Source organism: Mus caroli, unplaced genomic scaffold, assembly GCF_978045245.1.
Source record: "Mus caroli unplaced genomic scaffold, Mus_caroli_1 scaffold_18, whole genome shotgun sequence".
In the NCBI taxonomy this organism is placed as follows: domain Eukaryota; kingdom Metazoa; phylum Chordata; class Mammalia; order Rodentia; family Muridae; genus Mus; species Mus caroli.
This window is the reverse complement of record NW_028227273.1, coordinates 78,992,634-79,009,893: the sequence shown is the minus strand read 5'-3', so window position 1 is coordinate 79,009,893 and position 17,260 is coordinate 78,992,634. Positions and strand designations below refer to the sequence as shown.

Here is a 17,260-nt window from a genome sequence, read left to right as displayed (position 1 = left end):
AAGTACATTTGAAGTCAGTCACTGTAATGAGCCTGGAAGGTCTGCCCATCTCACTGTAGGAAGCTTTAGGAAAGCAGGCATGTTCTCTGGCATCACCCCCATCACCTCACACAGCTGCTAGGACCATGCTTACATTTCCATAACTGTTCTCCACACATGAGGTTGGCGTGCTCAGCAGCAGCACTTGGTGTTCATCTAGCTAGTGGCTCCTGTAGGGAGAATGAGCTGAGAGGAGGGCTTGCACCATCTATAGAGGGGTTCCCCCAGACAGCAGACTAGCTGGGGGAGACCCTTCTGCTATGAAAGGCTGCCCATGGCCTGGGGACCCCGACTGCTGACTCAGCCCTTCTCAGTAGAATTGCTTCATGATTCCTGGAAGATTTCCAAATGAGGCCTCCCGCCAAGCTCATTTGGAATGTTTTCTTACCCACAGGGATGAGAAGGCGGTGTGATTGTGAGAGAACATGCTGATCTGTTAGATAAAACACTCCCAAGTTTTCACACCACAGGGAAAACATTTGGCAATGTGTCGCCGTCACCATTTCTCACCACAGTTCCAGGGTGTGGCCGGGTCTGTGAGTGTTTAGAACTCAGAGGAGCAGAACAAGTGGGCAGCCCTTCCCTCAGATCTGGGTGCGACTCTGGCAGCCGTGGCGGAAGAAAATGCAGCCCCGGAACACCGCTGCCAGTTATCCTTGTCTATGTACCTCAAAATGCACAATTGAGCACTCCATCTCACACCAAGCCCACTTAAAAGAATTATCTAGGATGAAATTTGACTAGTAATTCAAGAAGCTACCAGAACAGCTAACGATCAGACCCCCGTCTGCTGCTGGTGTTTGACCCCAACACCTCCACTCGGTGTTCGTAGATTGTCAGGGGAGTAGTTTTTAGCTATGACTGTTGAATCTACACAAGATAGAGGCAGACATCATAGGTATTTGCTGCCATTTCCAGGGGACTCATGAGGGGAACAGTCATCTGAGACCCTCTTCAGATCATGGTAATGCAGAGACGCAGAGCCTCTTCGCCTGGTGCAGAGCATGACTCTACACTGTTTGATGTGGGGACAGAGACTACTAGTAGGTTGAATCCTACCACTGCCACCTCACACCCTGCTCTGTTCAATCCCACTCTTTCATCTGATCTGTTTGCAGAGATCGTGGCTCACCAAGTTCCATAACCTGAAGGCAGTGGTCTGCAAGGCCTGCTCCAAGGAGAACCGACGCATCGTAGGCAGAACACATTGGGACTCTCCTTACACAGGTGGGCAAGGGCTGGCTGCTTCTCTCTTCCTGTCACTTAAAGTGCTGGGGCCCAGGTAGACTTACCTGAAAAGAGAATGATAAGATTATGACAGATGAAGATGACTGGGCTGTCGTCAGGTAACCTAAATTCTGGTCCCATAAGGAAAAACATTTCAAAAAGGATTCATTTGTTAATTGAATAAAGAACTCTTTCCCTAATGTCTCCCTAGGAGAATTCCCACAATTCCCCCAGTTAAAGACTATATGGGTAGTATTTGTCTACTTGACAAAAGTTAAGATTTAGTTTTTCTCATAACAAAGGGACATAACAAAGAAAAATTCAGTATGTTCTATACATATATGTACAGAATAACAGTGAAAAAAAAAGGTCATGAATTTGAATGCAAGTAGGGAGGGGGAAATGGGAGGGACTTGAAGGAAGAGAGAAATGTCACAATTAAATTATCTCAAAAGGAAAGCATTTAAAAAGAACTGTAAAATGACTTAGAGCTCTGTGACCTAAAATGAGACCTGCTGAAAGATGTTAAATTTCTGATATGCCTTTCAAGGTTCTCACTCAGCCATCTACACAGCACTTCCCACCATGCTGAACAGTGGACAGTCTTCTTTCACTGTTGTCCATGACACATGTCCATGCCTCTGAGGGTCATATCAAACATCTATTGTACTTGGGAGTTCCTGCAAAGTTCCACACTGCCAATGGGCTCTAAACATCCAAGGAGCTCTGCAGCGAGGGTGTCAGTAATGGGCATCCCAATAGGCCGATTGTCAGCAGCCACAGTCAGGAGGCCTTGCTCAGTGAGTAAGGTCTGGGGAGGACTGGGTATTGATTTGGGTGAATTACAACAGGAGGAAGAGCAAGGAAGGTCAATTGGAGTTGGGTACAGAATTCTTAATACTACATTTAAAAGAGTTGATGTCTATATCCATTACAAATTGGGGCGCTTTTAAAGGTTTTGAAGTGCTCTTATCAGGATAGTGACTGCTCTGACAGTGGAAGAAAATGGGATCAGGAGATGGCCCATGGATTGTCCCGGGCCCCAGACAAGAGGTGGCCCTGGGGAAAGTGCCAGCATCCTTGGGTCCTCTCAGGCATCAGTCTGTTGTGCTGTGATCTTCTTGGTCACTGCTGGGTGAATTTAGTGGTATGGGCGCGTGGCTCCTTATCCTTTCTGGCCACAGTGCCTCCAAACAGAAGAGGAGTTCAGTCTCTGAAGGTCATATCATACATGTGTTGTGCTTGGGGGTTCCTGACCAAATGCACAGTGACCAGACCCACCCCGGAGTCGGTGATTGGCACTTATGGCAGGAACTCATCCTCCTGTGGAGCACATGAAACAAAGATGCCTCACGTGCAAGGTCGCACATATGAGTGGAAGTTAGTGATCCAAGGAAGACGTCAGAGTGTAAAAGGAATGTGTTCATGCAGTTGTGGGGAGCGTAGAAGAGCACACCACATCCCAGGAATATGCTCAAGGGAGAAGCATCCATATCATTGTGTTACCTAAAGCAACTGTAAGTGGGCCTCCCTGCTGGAGGAATGATCTTTGACAGTTGTTGCCTCTGGGAAGGAGTCTGGGTGAGAAACAAGATCCCAGAGGCACATGGTAAGCTACTTCTTAGTTCTGTCATAGGCTGCCATTTAGCTCCCAGCACAGATTGGCTGCATCTCTTCTTCGGCCTTCGGAGGTCCTCCAGGTCCACTCTGCTGCTGTGAACACACTGAACGTCCCCTGGCTTGCTGTCACTTGCTGCACCATTAAGTGTGAGACAGAGTGAGTGGCCATGTGCTGATGTGTTGCCCATGTTCCCACAGGGAGGCAAGGGAGACAGGGCTACAGCTCCTACAGGACAGACTCCACACATGGCCATTCTGGGCAGTCATGGAGAAACCAGGGTTCAGGTAAGAGGCTACCACGTCAGCCATTGCGTGCTCCAGGCACTGCATCCCTTCACACTAGGCATGTGCTGAAGACCCTTCCCTGTGTTTCAAAACAGTTACAATCAGAAAACAAACCAGCATGTTAGCGTACCTAATTCCTAATGGGATAGAGATAAACACTGATCTCGCTCAATGCTGCTATGTCTCGCCTTGCTGCTTTATTTTCTGCCCATTTGTTCATCTCTTAAAAACTCATTTTTTATACAATTTATTCAAAGATTTTTCAAAAGGTTGTGGATAGAGGGTTTAAATAGTAATGTTATCTTCCATGCTCCATCTTCCATGTCGTGGATTACATTTATAATGTTGGAAGTGCAGCTTCTTATGTGTTGTGCAGATGTATTGAAAATCACACTATATTTATTTTAATATGTAATTATTTACATTTAAATATATAGAGAACCTCTCATCAGTATTTAAATTCAAATCCCTTATAGACTTCAGAGCTAAACTTGGTAATTGACTGAAATTACCTAAAATTTATGGTTTTGTCCTTTTATGGAAACGCAAATGTGACTTAACTTTTGTGAACTGTGTGCAGCTTTACACATTGCTCAGATTGCTGAGAAAGGGCCTCATCAGGCTGTTGACAGCACGTGTGTCCAGTGCCCAGGCTGTAGACAACAGTACGCATGTCCAGTGCCCAGGCTGTAGACAGAACATGAGCAAATGGTGAAGCTGCTGTGTCATTTACAATAGTTCTGTTCCTGTGGACACCTTTAAGAGGCTCCTCCCTGGAGAGAGGAGGGGAGGGGGCAAGGGGCAGGGGAGAGAGGCTCTGTCACTGCAGACTTGGATTGGCTTTTCCGTTTCCTTGAACAACTAGCTACAGAGAGTACTCTCCACATCCTACCTCTCACTGACTTCTAGGGCCTGTGGTGGCCCCGCTGAAATTCCCTCAACTCTCCAGGACAAACCATTCCTAGGGCTCCCTGCCACGATAACCAGCTGCCCCACAACTCTGAGCTGACCCAGACAGATGCTTGTCCAGAAAAATGGCAAGGGGAAAGGCTACCTATCTGACTAGATAGCTATCCATTAAAGCTAACAGCCGGCCCATTGGACTTGCAAACTTTATATGCCCCAATATAGGGGAATGCCAGGGCCAAAAGAATGGGAATGGGTGGGTAGGGAAGGGGGGGGGTATGGGGGGCTTTTGGGATAGCATTGGAAATGTAATTGAGGAAAATATGTAATAAAAAATATTAAAAATTAAAAAAAAATTCAAGAAAAAAAAAAAGCTAACAGCCACCAAAAGTAATGAGCATCTATAGGTCTTCTCATAACGCCGACTGTAACACTGGTCATGGCTTTAGCCACTTGAGTTACCTGTAGGATCCAGGCCTAAGCCTGGCCATCTGCATGTTCCACCCTGGTAATGTTTGGGCAGCCTGAATTCTGATGCAAGGCATCAGGCTGAAAGTCAGGCTACTGCCCTTGTACTGAGGGGAACGTTGTTGGCCCCTCTAAGGCAGCCAATCTCTAGTGGTGGTTCTCCCCTGCACATGTCACTGTTTCCTCAGCCTGCCCTTCCCTGCCAGCAGCAGGCCAGCTTGCCGAGTATGCTGTGGAAGAGGATGCTTTCCTTTTGTCCTCTCTGGCTTGCCATTGTCCCATTCCCATGTCCAGAACCTCAGAGCTAGACCAGATGACAACTGCACACTTATGAGCAGTAAGAGGCAGTAGCTCTCTAGGGAGGCTAGCATCCTCACCAGCTACAGGAGAATAGCACCAGTGTTCTCAAATCTTCACACTCAGACTGTGTCTGATGACTGTGTCCAGGCACTGTCCTGTCTCCTTGTTCTCTGTCAGGCAGATGCTGGCATCAGTAAGTCTGTGTACGTGTAGCTCTATAGGGTTATAATTCTTTGATTCATGGTTGGTGGTTGAGAAAGGTACTATTTCCAGAGGTGCCATAGAGCCAAGCCCATGCCAGTCTTCCCTGGGTAGCCTGAGTCTCAGTCACTTCACCTTCCACTCTTAGGACAGTGACCACCATCTCATAGCCCACACCAGTCCTACAAAGATCTGTTCATACCGCAGAATCCTGTCCCAGAAAAAGTGTCACAAGAATTTGATTATTCTCACTGCTAGTACCATGGCAGAAGTTACAGGGATATAGATATTTCAGATACACTAGGGGAATCAATCCTCCTTTGGGTTGTTGGTCATTAAGGGTATTCATTTCTTCACATCCTCTGGAGAGCATTGAGCATGTCATCATAGATGAAAATAATACAGTTGCTCCCTAGGACAGATGTTCTCTGAGTCCAGAGGTCTGTCCACCCTGGATCCCACATCACTCAGCATTTCCAATAGCCCAGAGACGTCATGGCATCTGTCCCACTCCTATCTTCATGGCACCAGGATGCCTGTGACGGTATCCTTGTGGACAGTGATATAAGGCTAGCAGCCTTTAGCTACATGTAGAGTGGATACAGGTCTTAGGGCAGTAAGACTGAGGTGACAGAATGGTGGTAACCTGCTGGGCCTGTCCCTGAGAAGGAAACCACAGGTCAGGAGAAGTCAGAATTCTAAGATGAGAATTCCCATGGGTGAGCTGGAAGGCTGGTCGTCAGTGGTCCCCAGAACAGCTAGCTCCTCAGAGGTAATCCTATCCAAGCTGTAGATGTCTTCAAGGGCACTGCTCCATTCATGTTTGTAAAAGCAGCTACTACCAAGGAGGACTGGGAGCATAGTGAAGAACCCAGGGCAGCAGCCACTACTCTTCTAGTTCTTTATATGCATGTCACACGTCTTCTCATTTCCTAGTTTTCAACCCAGCTGGTCTGCAGCTTTCGCACACACATCAGTGGACTCAGCCGTGGCCTGGCCTGGGAAGATACACTTCTTTCTGGATCTTTTGCACCTTCAGGACTTGGTCCTCCCTGAGCCATGGACTCTTATGTCCTCAGTATCCTACATGAGGCTACTTCCTGGCCCCTTATCTGCATTCTGAGCCACAGTCCTGTAGCCCAGCATTGTCATGCCTTTTTGGAACCCTGGAACTCACCAGCTTAATGAAACAGACTGATTGTATGCACTCTGCGTTGGTTCACTTTGCATGCATGTTGGATGCATGCATGTTGGGTGGTTCTTCAGTTCCATGGAGCAGTAAAAATGCAGGTCTTACTCTTGGACTCAGTGAGTGATGTCACACTTTCCATCAGGTGCCCTAGGATTATTGTTCTAAATCCAGTGACCACATCCATAAACACCAAGGTTTTGATATCTCACTTCTGACATACATGTCTTAAAGCCTTTGTTTACACATATAAAGAAAAGGCCACATAGTCAAAACCAATAAGCAGTTCTTCTGACCCAGAAAAGAACACTGTGAGGTCATCATCACAGTTCCAGATGTGCAGCCCTGGGGGCGGGGCACACAGATCCTGGACAGTTAATCCTGTCCAGTGAATAATGAACAGTAGCAAAAATCTCTTTACACAACTGGCCGATTCACAGGCTGGAAATTTCCAGGAGTGGCTGCTACCCTCCACCTGTGTGGCCACATTAAACGGGACACATTGGGAGTATTATCTAGCTTCAGGACCAGAGAATCCCATTTGAAATGTGGCACTGGCCACATTAGTTAAGGCCCAAAAAACTACATAGACATTGGGCCCTGGTTTGAGATTTGGAACTTTGAAGGACATCGCCACTTTATTGGGGTGGGTTATAATAGAAACATAATCACAGTCTTGATTGTGAAGGTTGGGTTAGAAAAAGTTCTAGGGACCTGAGACCAAAAGGCCAGTTTGAGTGGCCTTGTGCTGGATTGATGTCAGACTCAATGGCTAGAGGTGAGTCTAGAAGCAGCTAGGGGCAGTGTGTGTGCAAGGACAGAGCTTCCTTGGCACCTTGCCCGTGTGGAAGAAAGTCCACAGGCCACCTGCTGCTACTGCTGTGTTACACAGTTTGCTTATGTGCTCTTTTGTACAGTTGGTCCTTAATTGGAGCTTTTTGTTGTTGTTTTAAAGATGAAGCAATCTACTTTTTTGGTGACATGACTGGGCTTGTGTTTTGGGCCAGCACATTTTCCTAGTGGGGTTTCCCTAACTTTAATACTTTTTCATTTCTACAACATATAAAGTAGAAAGGTGTTACTATTTCAAGATTAGAAAAAAAATAGACAAAACTCTTCATGTTAGAAAAGGCTCAAAATGCTTATGTTCAAAATGGCAGTGTTCACCGTGGGCATAGTCGACACATGTTCACAACATGCAATAATAACATAACTGCGTGAATGAGAGCCGTCAGGGTCACTGCAGGGACTATGGCCTGGCAGATGGGGTGGGGGTGCACCCCACAGGTAGTCAACATCAAAGTCTAGGGCCAATTCAGTCACCCTGTGAACAAATGGTGCCTGAGTTGAAGCTTTGACCTGTCCCTGGCTATTATTTAGCCCAGCTGGTGAGGAAAAATGTGTTACATTCCATTAAGAGCTGTAAACTTCATGCGACTCTTCACTCTCCCTCTTCTCAGGGTGACTGAGAGGGGCCTGCACACTAGGAAACCATGGGGTGAGAGCTTGGATGGCAGCAGAGGTGCTGAAGGTTGTATTCATCTGGACACCTGTTTGGGTTGTCACCCTCACACTTTAGGGGTCATTAGGCAGTGCATGCTAAAGCCATCACTTCCAGGTACCAAAGAAAGCCCGGAGCAAGACTTACAGAAAAGTGTGGTGGTGGTGTTGAGCCAGGATCTCACTATGTGGCATTGTCCTGGCCGGGACTCACAGCGAGTCCTGAGTTCCACCAAAAAAGGGTTGTTTTTAAGATGTGGAAACTCTGTTTCCTTCAAGGCTAGTTCTGCTCCAAGCCCCTTCCCAACCCCCGTGTCTGTCAGAGGCAGGAAGTGGCCAGCTACACTGTGGGGTTGGGGCACTTGTGTGCTCAGCCCTGGAAAAGCCACACATTGCTTTTTCTGTGCTTGGCAGGAAGTCCTCTGAGAGCCATCTGCATATGAATTTCCATTTCCAAAGTCATTAGCAGTAATAAACATCTAGATGTCCTGCAGATGGTCAGAACTGGCACCAAGAGAAACAATTTTGACAGTTTCCTTCTACTAATAGCAATGCCTCCTAATTAATTGCTTCCATCTAATGGAATAATTATAGAGCAAAATTTAATGACAGGTGGTCACAACTGAAAAATGTTCTGTCTTCCAGTACAGCTCAGCAATCCGTCTTTATGCGTGCTGAGAGCCGTGCCACTTCTTTGAGTTGGTGTTTGGAGACATTTCTTCTTACTCTGGTGTTCATCTCTGTTTGGTACAGGGGGCAGACAGCATGAACGTAACCACTGGAGAAGATACTAGATGCTGTACAGGTAAAGTCCTTCCCAGCCTCTCAGTGAACCAGTAGATGCTCTGTCTTTAAAGCTGAGGGCCAAGTGGTTAATATGTCACATGGGCCAGCTTCCGGATTGGGATCTACCAACCTAATCCAAGATGTTTGTTTCTTCCAGAAGCGTGTGGAAACAGGATCAATGCCCGGACTCTGCCTTCCAGTCTCAGCAACAAGGACAGCAACCGGGGCAACCCTTTAAAGGAAGGAAAAATTGCTTTTCAGAGGTTTCTCCTACACAAACTATAAAAATATCCCATTGGTTTGTTTCAGAGGTTGCTCCTGACTCCATGATCCAGAACACTTGACACTATCATTGAGAATGCTCTCCTGACCTTAGCAGGAGTCTAATTCCAAACATTTTCTTACTATTAAATTGTGAAAATGTTTCCTCAAATCATTAGTCTTTGAACTCATGATGTCTCCTTATTTTTCTGTTACTGTGAAAAGGCACTGTGACCAAAGCAACTTACAAAAGAAAGCATTTAATTTGGGTCTTAGAGTTCCATAGGGTGGTAGAGTCTATGTCCATCATGTTGGGGTATATGACAGGAGCCAGGTGACGACTAGCCAACTGGGAATGGCTCAGGGTTTTGAAACTTCAAAGCACTCCCCCAAGCAACACACCTCCATCAGCAAAGCCACACCTCCTCCAGTAAGGCCACTCCTCCTATTCCTTTCCACTAACTGGAGACCAAGCTTTCAAACATACTAGCTTATGGGGCCATTCTCATTCAGACCACCAACCATGATATCTAATAGCTATACAATCTGTCAGAAATTACTTTTTCATTAGAAAAATCTAACAAAAGTAAGTATTCATCTATTTTTTTTTCTTGATCCACAAAGTATTTAGATAGAAAAAAAAAAAAGCAACTAAATAAATTCTTGCTCTCTTGCGGGCGAGTTGGTTCTGCTTGGAGGAAACCTGGCTCAGCGGTTAAGAACAGGGTCTGCTCTTCCAGATTCCCCTCACCCACACACGGTGGCTCACAACTGTCTGAAACTCCAGTTCCAGGGGATCGAAAGCCTCTTCTGGCCTCTGTGAGAAGCAGACACCCAAGTAATGCCCAGACATGCATGCAGGCAAAACACCCATAAAGATGAAATAAGTTTAAAAAAAAAAAAAGGGATTTTTTTTTTTTTTTAAAGAAGCATAGTGGGTTAAGCTTAAAAAGTAAGATCCTCTTTGAGGTACTTATCCATCTCCACTGGGGATCCAAGAGTATCTGGGCCTGTCCAGGGCCCTTATGGCCCTGCTGCATCTCTGGGGACACTTAGTTCCCTCAGGAGATGCAAGCACTTTGGTCACTGGAAGATGTATCCTTTCAGTGCTCCTGTCTAAGATTTTAATAAGCTTCTAAAAATGTTCCTTGTCACCTTTACGCTGACAGTTTCCCAGACCACTGGCTCAACCATGCTGTGCAGAGGCCTTGCGTTTCTCCTTGAGATTCTTGTGTTTACCAGAAAGGTATAGGTATATCGCCTGCATTTGAACACGGTTGTATTTGTTCAGCTTCCTTCTGCTTCTGAAGGACTTAAGCATAGTGTGTCTGCAGATCTTGTAGCTGTCATGACTTTGCTGCCTAGTTTGGAGCTGGCTTTTCTGGTCCTTCCCTCGAACACTGTCCTCTTCAAACATTGCTGCCGTTTGAAATCCTGTTTCCTTGCTGTCTACTTGTGTAACTTTTAATTAAGATTCTGATCTCTTAAGTTGAAAGTCTATTTCTAAGTTGTTTTCCATCACAGAAGCTGCATCCCAACACTTGTCAATAAAATGCGTGCGTCCGTCAGTCACAAGTTTAAATAAGCCAGTGTTGATGGAATATTTATCACCTTTAGAGCTTTTCCAGTGACATTTGCTTACGTTGTTTTCCAGTCAAGTCTTGTGATAGAATTTCCACATACACAATAAAATAAAAATACATTTTTTAAACTCATACTTAACTTTTTTTTCCTTTAAGACAAGGTCCTGTTCTGTGGCCCAGACAGCCCTCTGTATCATATCTGCCTTTTTATGTCAAGCCTTCTCTTACCTTTTTTAGCAGGCATATCACATTATATAAAAATAATGTTGAGTCCAGAATCCTATAATCACTGTTCCTAGAGTAGGGGAAAAAAAATCAACACAATTTCAGGAATCAAAAATTTGACCCATATATATCCTTTCTAAGAGGAAATGGGTGTGCTCAGCTTGAAGCTCCATCCCATGGAATGCAGAGACTGTATGACCCAGCGTTGGGCAGAGAAATCCGTGAAATGTGCAGGTAGGTGCCACTAAGCAGTTCTGAACTGTAAAAGCAAATAAACCGACAAGCAATAGACTGACTGTTACAAGGAAAGTGACAGGTGCCTCAGAGTGAGACAAAAAGAAAGGCACACTGCCTTTTCTTGCTTAGAAAACAATATTTTATATTATCTGTCAATGTTTTGTAATATGAACTAGAAAGGGGGTGAGAAGAAAAGCCACTTACATTCTATGCTGGAATCAATTTCAAAACACAAGTAAAATGCAAGATAAATCTGGCACATTCATTCCAGCAGCGAACAGGTCAGGTACAACAAAAGCAATGACGTTCATTTGAACACGTTAATAAGTAAGTGTGCTCTAATAGAAACAGAGGAGTGAATTGGTTTATATTCTTTTTGAACACATGTGGGTAGTTCATAGGATAACTATGATTTAGGCCCCAAAGTAAACCTCAGACAAAATAATAAAAAGCTAATTTACTAAAATCACATTTTCTGCCTATAAGAACATAGCATAAACAGCAACAAAAAGATAAAAACAAGTCTTTGCTCATATCAATTATCTTGCCATTCTAAAATATTATCAAGGAAATCGCTTGCAAATTTATTTTGGACTAATAAAGGTATTACATTTAAAAAGTCACTGCAGGGCTGGAGAGATGGCTCAGTGGTTAAAAGCACTGGCTGCTCTTCCAAAGGACCTGTGTTCAATTCCCAGCACATGGCAGTTCACAACTGTCTAACTCCAGTTCCAGGGGATCTGACAAACACACACATACAGGCAAAACACGGATGCACATAAAGATTAATAAAACTCATTGGGGGCCAGTGATATCACAGGAGATAAATCGGGTCACTCTGGATGTCCTTATCTCCAGTTGAGAGCCATCACACTTGTCAAAGTGTTGAAGCTGGCTGCCAAGATAAGCTTGCTTGGTACAGTGCGGTTAATTTCTACTTCAGTTACTCAGCCAGGGACAGCCCCGTGTACATTTCTGGTTCAGACTGCCAGGGCCAAACAAACAGAACACTTTGCCCTCCAAATAGTGGGGTGCTGTGTGGCAACTGCTGTTTTGGTTTCCTGAGAAGCAGGCACAGAGGCTGGCCATCATGTGTCAACTCCCCTAGCTTAAGTAACTTCCACAAGGTTTAAAACAACCTGTAGATAAAGATTAATTAGGGGTTGGAGAGATGTCTCAATAGTTAAGAGCACTGGATGCTCTCCCAGAGACCCAGGTTTGTTCCTGGCACCCACGGAGTAGCCAGCAAGAACTTCTCGAAGCACACATGTGGCAGGCACACAGGCAGAATACCCATGCATATAAAATAAGGATCATAACATTCAACTAGTGTAAAAAAAAAAAAAGCAACCTAGTGTAAAGGGCAAATTTAGAAGTCAGTCATACATGGTCAGGAAAAGGATGAGACCCAAAGGAATATAAAAGGCTCCGGGGACCGGTGGTGTTGGCACACGCCTTTAATCCCAGCACTTGGGAGGCAGAGGCAGGCAGATTTCTGAGCTTGAGGCCAGCCTGGTCTACAGAGTGAATTCCAGGACAGTCAGGGCTACACAGAGAAACCCTGTCTTGAAAAACATAAATAAATAAATAAATAAATAAATAAATAAATAAATAAATAAATAAAATAAAAGGCTCCCGGTTTTTCATTCAGATTGACTCGCAGCACCAAGATACCTTTCAAACCCCAAAAGTCAACACTGATTTGAGATGGCTCAGCGGGTCAGAGCACTGATTGCTCTTCCAAAGATCCTGAGTTCAAATCCCAGCAACCACATAGTGGCTCACAACCACCTGTAATGAGATCTGACGCCCTCTTCTGGTGCGTCTGAAGACAGCTACAGTGTACTTACATATAATCTTTTGGCTGGAGCAAGCAGGCCTGACCAGAGAGGCAGGGTTGACCAGAGTGAGCAGAGGTCCTAAAAATTCAATTCCCAACAACCACACGAAGGCTCACAACTATCTATACAGCTACAGTGTACTCACATACATAAAATAAATCTTTAAAAAAAAAAAAGACTGATTCTCAGAGGTGTAATTTCATGACTCAACATTTTTAATTTCCATCAATTAAGTTACACATACAAAGAATCAAGAAAATGTAGTGTATTCAAAAGATAGATAAAGTGTCCCAGAAGAAATCAACGCATCAGAGTCATAGGACAAGACTTCCTTAAAGATGCTTACAACTCCAAAAGAGGTGTGAATAACATCTATTAAGAAATGTATGAATAAAACCAAGACCATATATATATATATATGGGACCAAGTGCTCAAGTGTCTGAGGCTGTGGGGGACATCTCATTCAAACCACCAGAGGCTCCACTGTGCTGTAAGATTGTTGTAAAACTTAGAATACAAATTGAGAAGGAGCACAGAGCACAGAAAATGTTCAAAGCTCCCCCAAATAAGAATGTGTGTGTCCCACAAACTTTATATGCCCCAGTACAGGGGAACGCCAGGGCCAAAAAAAAAAAAAAAAAAAAAAAATGGGAATGGGTGGGTAGGGAAATGGGGGAGAGGGGGGAGGGTATGGGGGACTTTTGGGATAGCATTGGAAATGTAATTGAGGAAAATACGTAATAAAATATATTTAAAAAAAAAAAAAGAATGTGTATGTCCAAGAAAACAGGACAGCCGGGCAGTGGTGGCTCATGCCTTTAATCCCAGCACTTGGGAGGCAGAGGCAGGCAGATTTCTGAGTTCGAGGCCAGCCTGGTAGACAGAGTGAGTTCCAGGACAGCCAGGGCTATAGAGAAACCCTGTCTTGAAAAAACAAAAACAAAAAAACAAAACAATAACAACAACAAAAAAAGAAAACAGGACACGTCTAGAGAGACTTAGGAGGGCCAGCAACATAGAATCTTAAAATAGCAAGTGAGAAATAATTTCTCAGATACAAAGGACTCCCAAGATTATCAATGATTTTTTTAAGAAGTCTTGGGAAATAGATGATACATTTATATATTCAAAATGCAAAAGAGAGACTGGAGAGGTGGCACAGCAGTCAATACCCACATACAGCATCTCATAACTGCCTGTGATGACATCAGTACCAAGGAGATCCAGTGCCTTCGGCCCCATGGGCACTTCATGAACATGGTGCACATGCAGACAAGCGGGCCCATTCACACAAATCACTTTTTTAAGTTATTGTAAGAGAAAACTTGTCAACTGAGAATTTTTTATCAGGCAAACCTATCTTCCTAGAAATAAGTACAAAGTTAAGGTATTCCCAGTAAGCATAAGCTACAGAGATTCCTTTATCATCATACCAGCCTTGTAGGAAATGCAAAATGAGCCAGTGAGCTGACTCAGCAGGTAACACTTCCTGGTGCAAGCCTGAGAACCTACCTCAGATGCCTACGCAGGCACAGTGGAAGGAGAGCCAACTCAGGCAAGGATGCGCTGTCTTCAGACACACACACACACACGTAATAAAAAAATGATAAACAGCTTAAAATCTTTAAAGGAAGAAACACAAAAGACAGTCCCCCAGATTGAAATGAAGCCCAGCCGTAACAAAACCAAATGAAGAACTATAGACCCCCCAGTAAAGGTAGTTACATGGCAGTTCAAAAGCTAAATTTATTGTAATTTTGATTTACAACTCTGCTTTTCCTATATGCTTTGAAAGACAAGTGCAATCTGTTACTGGCCATGTGATGTTTGAAGAAATAATTTACAGGGCACATTCAGACTGGGTTGTTATGATTTTGGGAAGATAAATGTAATTTCTACAGAAAGCAGATGAATTAGCTGCAGAGTCCACATAAGAGGAAATGATAAAGGAATCAAAACATCACTCTAAAAATATTGGAGGAAGTGAAGAGATAATTTATGACAGGCCATTTTGTGGGGATACAAAATGTAAATTTTTGCTTATTTTTGTAATCCTTGGCCAGAGGCCAAACTCACAGTGCTCTTTCCTCAGCCTCCTAATAGGATTACAGGTGTGCAACACCAGTAAAGTGGGTTCGTTTTTGGTAAAGGTGAATTTGTTTTTGTTTTACTTGTCTGTACGTCTGTATTGCTTGCATGCCTGATGCCCAGACACCAGAAGAGGGCATCAGCTCACCTAAGACTGGATAAAAAGACAGGTATTTAGTTTTGGGTTGAGTTTGGGTTGGGTTTGGGGCAGGGGGTATTAATTTATTTTGTGTATGAGTACATTGTAGCTGTCTTCAGACACACCAGAAGGGGGCATCAAATCCCATTACAGATGGTTGTGAGCCACCATGTGGTTGCTGGGAATTGAACTTATGACCTCTGGAGGAGCAGTTAGTGCTTTTAACTGCTGAGCCATCTCTCCAGCCCTAAAAGACAGTTTTAAACAGCCATGTGGGTGTTAGAAATTGAACCCATATATATGCTAAGCCTGGTGGTTCAGGTCTGTAATTATAATTAGTTAGAGGGCTGAAGCAGAAGGATTGCGAATTCACCGTCTGCCTGGGCTCTGGAGGGAGTTCAAGACCAGCCTGGGGAACTTAGGAAAACCATTTCTCAAAAAGGAGAAAGGGGTCAGCAGCGAGTGCTTGTCGTGCTTACACAACAGCTCTGTTCAATCCCCAATACTGGGCAGGAGGGGAGGGGGTTAAAGGAGGTGCATATATCCCAACTGACACAGAATGTTCGTCCCTGCCAAGTAACTAAAATGAGTTAGTCCCTCTGACCCCTTTTCCACATGATCTTCATGGAAAGTACTATTGAGAGTTCTTCCGTCTACCTCCTGATAACATATTCATGCAGGTTTTTTTTTTTCTATCGTGTGTTGAGAAACAGAAATCTGAAGGCATATTAACAGGTTATTAGGCCCTTCTCAAGCCTGATAACTACTGTTGACATTCCTGCAGTGGGCAAGAGACAGTGGATATTGCCTAAGGGGCCCGGCCAGTTTTTTATGTCAATTTAACACAAGTTAAGAGTTATCTGAGAGGAGGGGACCTCGACTGAGAAAACACCTCTATAAGATCAGACTGTAGGCAAGCCTGTAATTAGTGATTGGTGTGGCAGTACCATCCTCAGGCTGGTGGTCCTGGGTTCTATAAGAAAGCAGGCTGACCAAGTCAGGAAGAACAAACCAGGAGATAACAGCGCCTGCTTCCAGGTACCCACATGGTGTGCATTCTGCTTTGGTGTCCCTCAGTGGACTCTGATTCAGGATACATAAGCTAAATAAACCCTTTCCTCCCCAAGTTGCTTCTGGTCATGGTATTTCATCACAGCAATAGTAAACCCAACTAATATGCCAGGGTCACTAGAGGAAAAGTCCTGCAGGTATTGGTTTCAAATGAGCAGGAAATTCATGAATCCAGTCAATGTTACAATAGACCTGAGAGTAGAGACCAGGGACAGAATGAAGTCGTAGGGACACTGCCCACTGAGCTTTGTTAGGTCAAAAGCTAGCAGATTCTGCAGTCATGAGTCCAAGGAGAAAGTTCCACCTCTAGTGGCTGCAAAGCCCCATGTCCAATCCTTCACCAACCCTGGTGGATACATAGAGACTGTGAGAGCTGGCTAGCTGGTGGCTGTGGGAACCTAGAGATGTATCCTTGAAGGCTCGGTGGAGCACACCAGTATGAAATAGCCGTACAATAGTACCTGTATTACTGATTCTTTACCAAGACCCCTTGAACAAATCCCATATTCAAGATGATGGAGAGAAACATTTAACATCTCATTTGGCCATTACGAAAGTCAGCATTTGCAGAGAGTGCCTGAGCCACCGGAAGCTGAGGTCACTGAGTCATACAAGCCAGTACTCAACAATCATGAGACCTTATTTCCAACTTTTAAGTTCTTGCCACCTCTCAGGACACCGTTAATTCTCCCTTGATCCTATTCACAAAGGAAAGTGTGATTTCTGCTGTAAACAGCCACATAAACTAGAAGCTGGAAACGCAGACAGGCAAAGCAACAGCTGCTAAATGAGGCGGGGGTGGCTCCCGTGGCTACTGATGTGGCCTCTGGTTAAGCAAGACCAAAGCTGCACTGGGGTGTTGGTAGCCATACAGCAACCCCAGAACGCTAATTTCAGTCAGTGCCCTCTGACAATGCACCCCAATGAGAAGGGAGACAAGGAAATGTCAGGTTATGTCCCAGGCCCACCTCCTGCCCACCCTCCATCTGTGCCTGTGTCAGGGCTCACGGGAACATATGCTGCCTGTTGCTCACTGGCCATCTGTTCACAGAGCTGTGAAGTGTGCCCGTTACCTTGGTGATGGAACCCTTGATTGGCGCAACACCACAAACATTTGCTGCTCAGGTTCCACTTTTATCTGTGCTCTGGAATGGGGCTGGGGGAGGCCGAGGGGACGGGGCGGGGGGGGGCAAGCTGGAGGGACATGTGAGCTGAGAGGCCAGGCAAAGGGGAACAGGCTGGAGGAGGGGTGGGGTCCACGGTGAGCTTCTTTCCTAAGCATTCCTGTTTGTT

The 17,260-nt window shown here is 44.8% G+C and overlaps 1 protein-coding gene and 1 long non-coding RNA gene across 5 annotated transcripts in view; one reads left to right on the top strand and one right to left on the bottom strand.

Annotated features, from left to right (window-relative positions):
* Fam120b (family with sequence similarity 120 member B) overlaps nucleotides 1-9,444 on the top strand; it is a 60,226-nt gene extending 50,782 nt beyond the window's left edge. For 3 of the 4 annotated variants that reach the window (XM_029471055.2, XM_021186471.3, XM_029471056.2), the window contains 4 exons: nucleotides 1,158-1,266; nucleotides 3,085-3,171; nucleotides 8,489-8,540; nucleotides 8,679-9,444. In XM_029471055.2, coding sequence (XP_029326915.1) covers nucleotides 1,158-1,266; nucleotides 3,085-3,171; nucleotides 8,489-8,529 — 237 coding nt within the window. In that variant the 3' untranslated portion in view covers nucleotides 8,530-8,540; nucleotides 8,679-9,444. The remainder of the gene's footprint in view (nucleotides 1-1,157; nucleotides 1,267-3,084; nucleotides 3,172-8,488; nucleotides 8,541-8,678) is intronic. The other variant, XM_021186472.3, reaches the window with a different exon arrangement.
* On the bottom strand, nucleotides 1,273-17,035 carry LOC115029719 (uncharacterized). Its single transcript, XR_003835269.2, has 3 exons — nucleotides 16,976-17,035; nucleotides 8,652-8,753; nucleotides 1,273-1,331 (listed from the first exon to the last, which is right to left on the bottom strand). It is a non-coding gene; the product is annotated as an uncharacterized LOC115029719 (long non-coding RNA).
* Nucleotides 17,036-17,260: the final 225 nt, after the last annotated feature.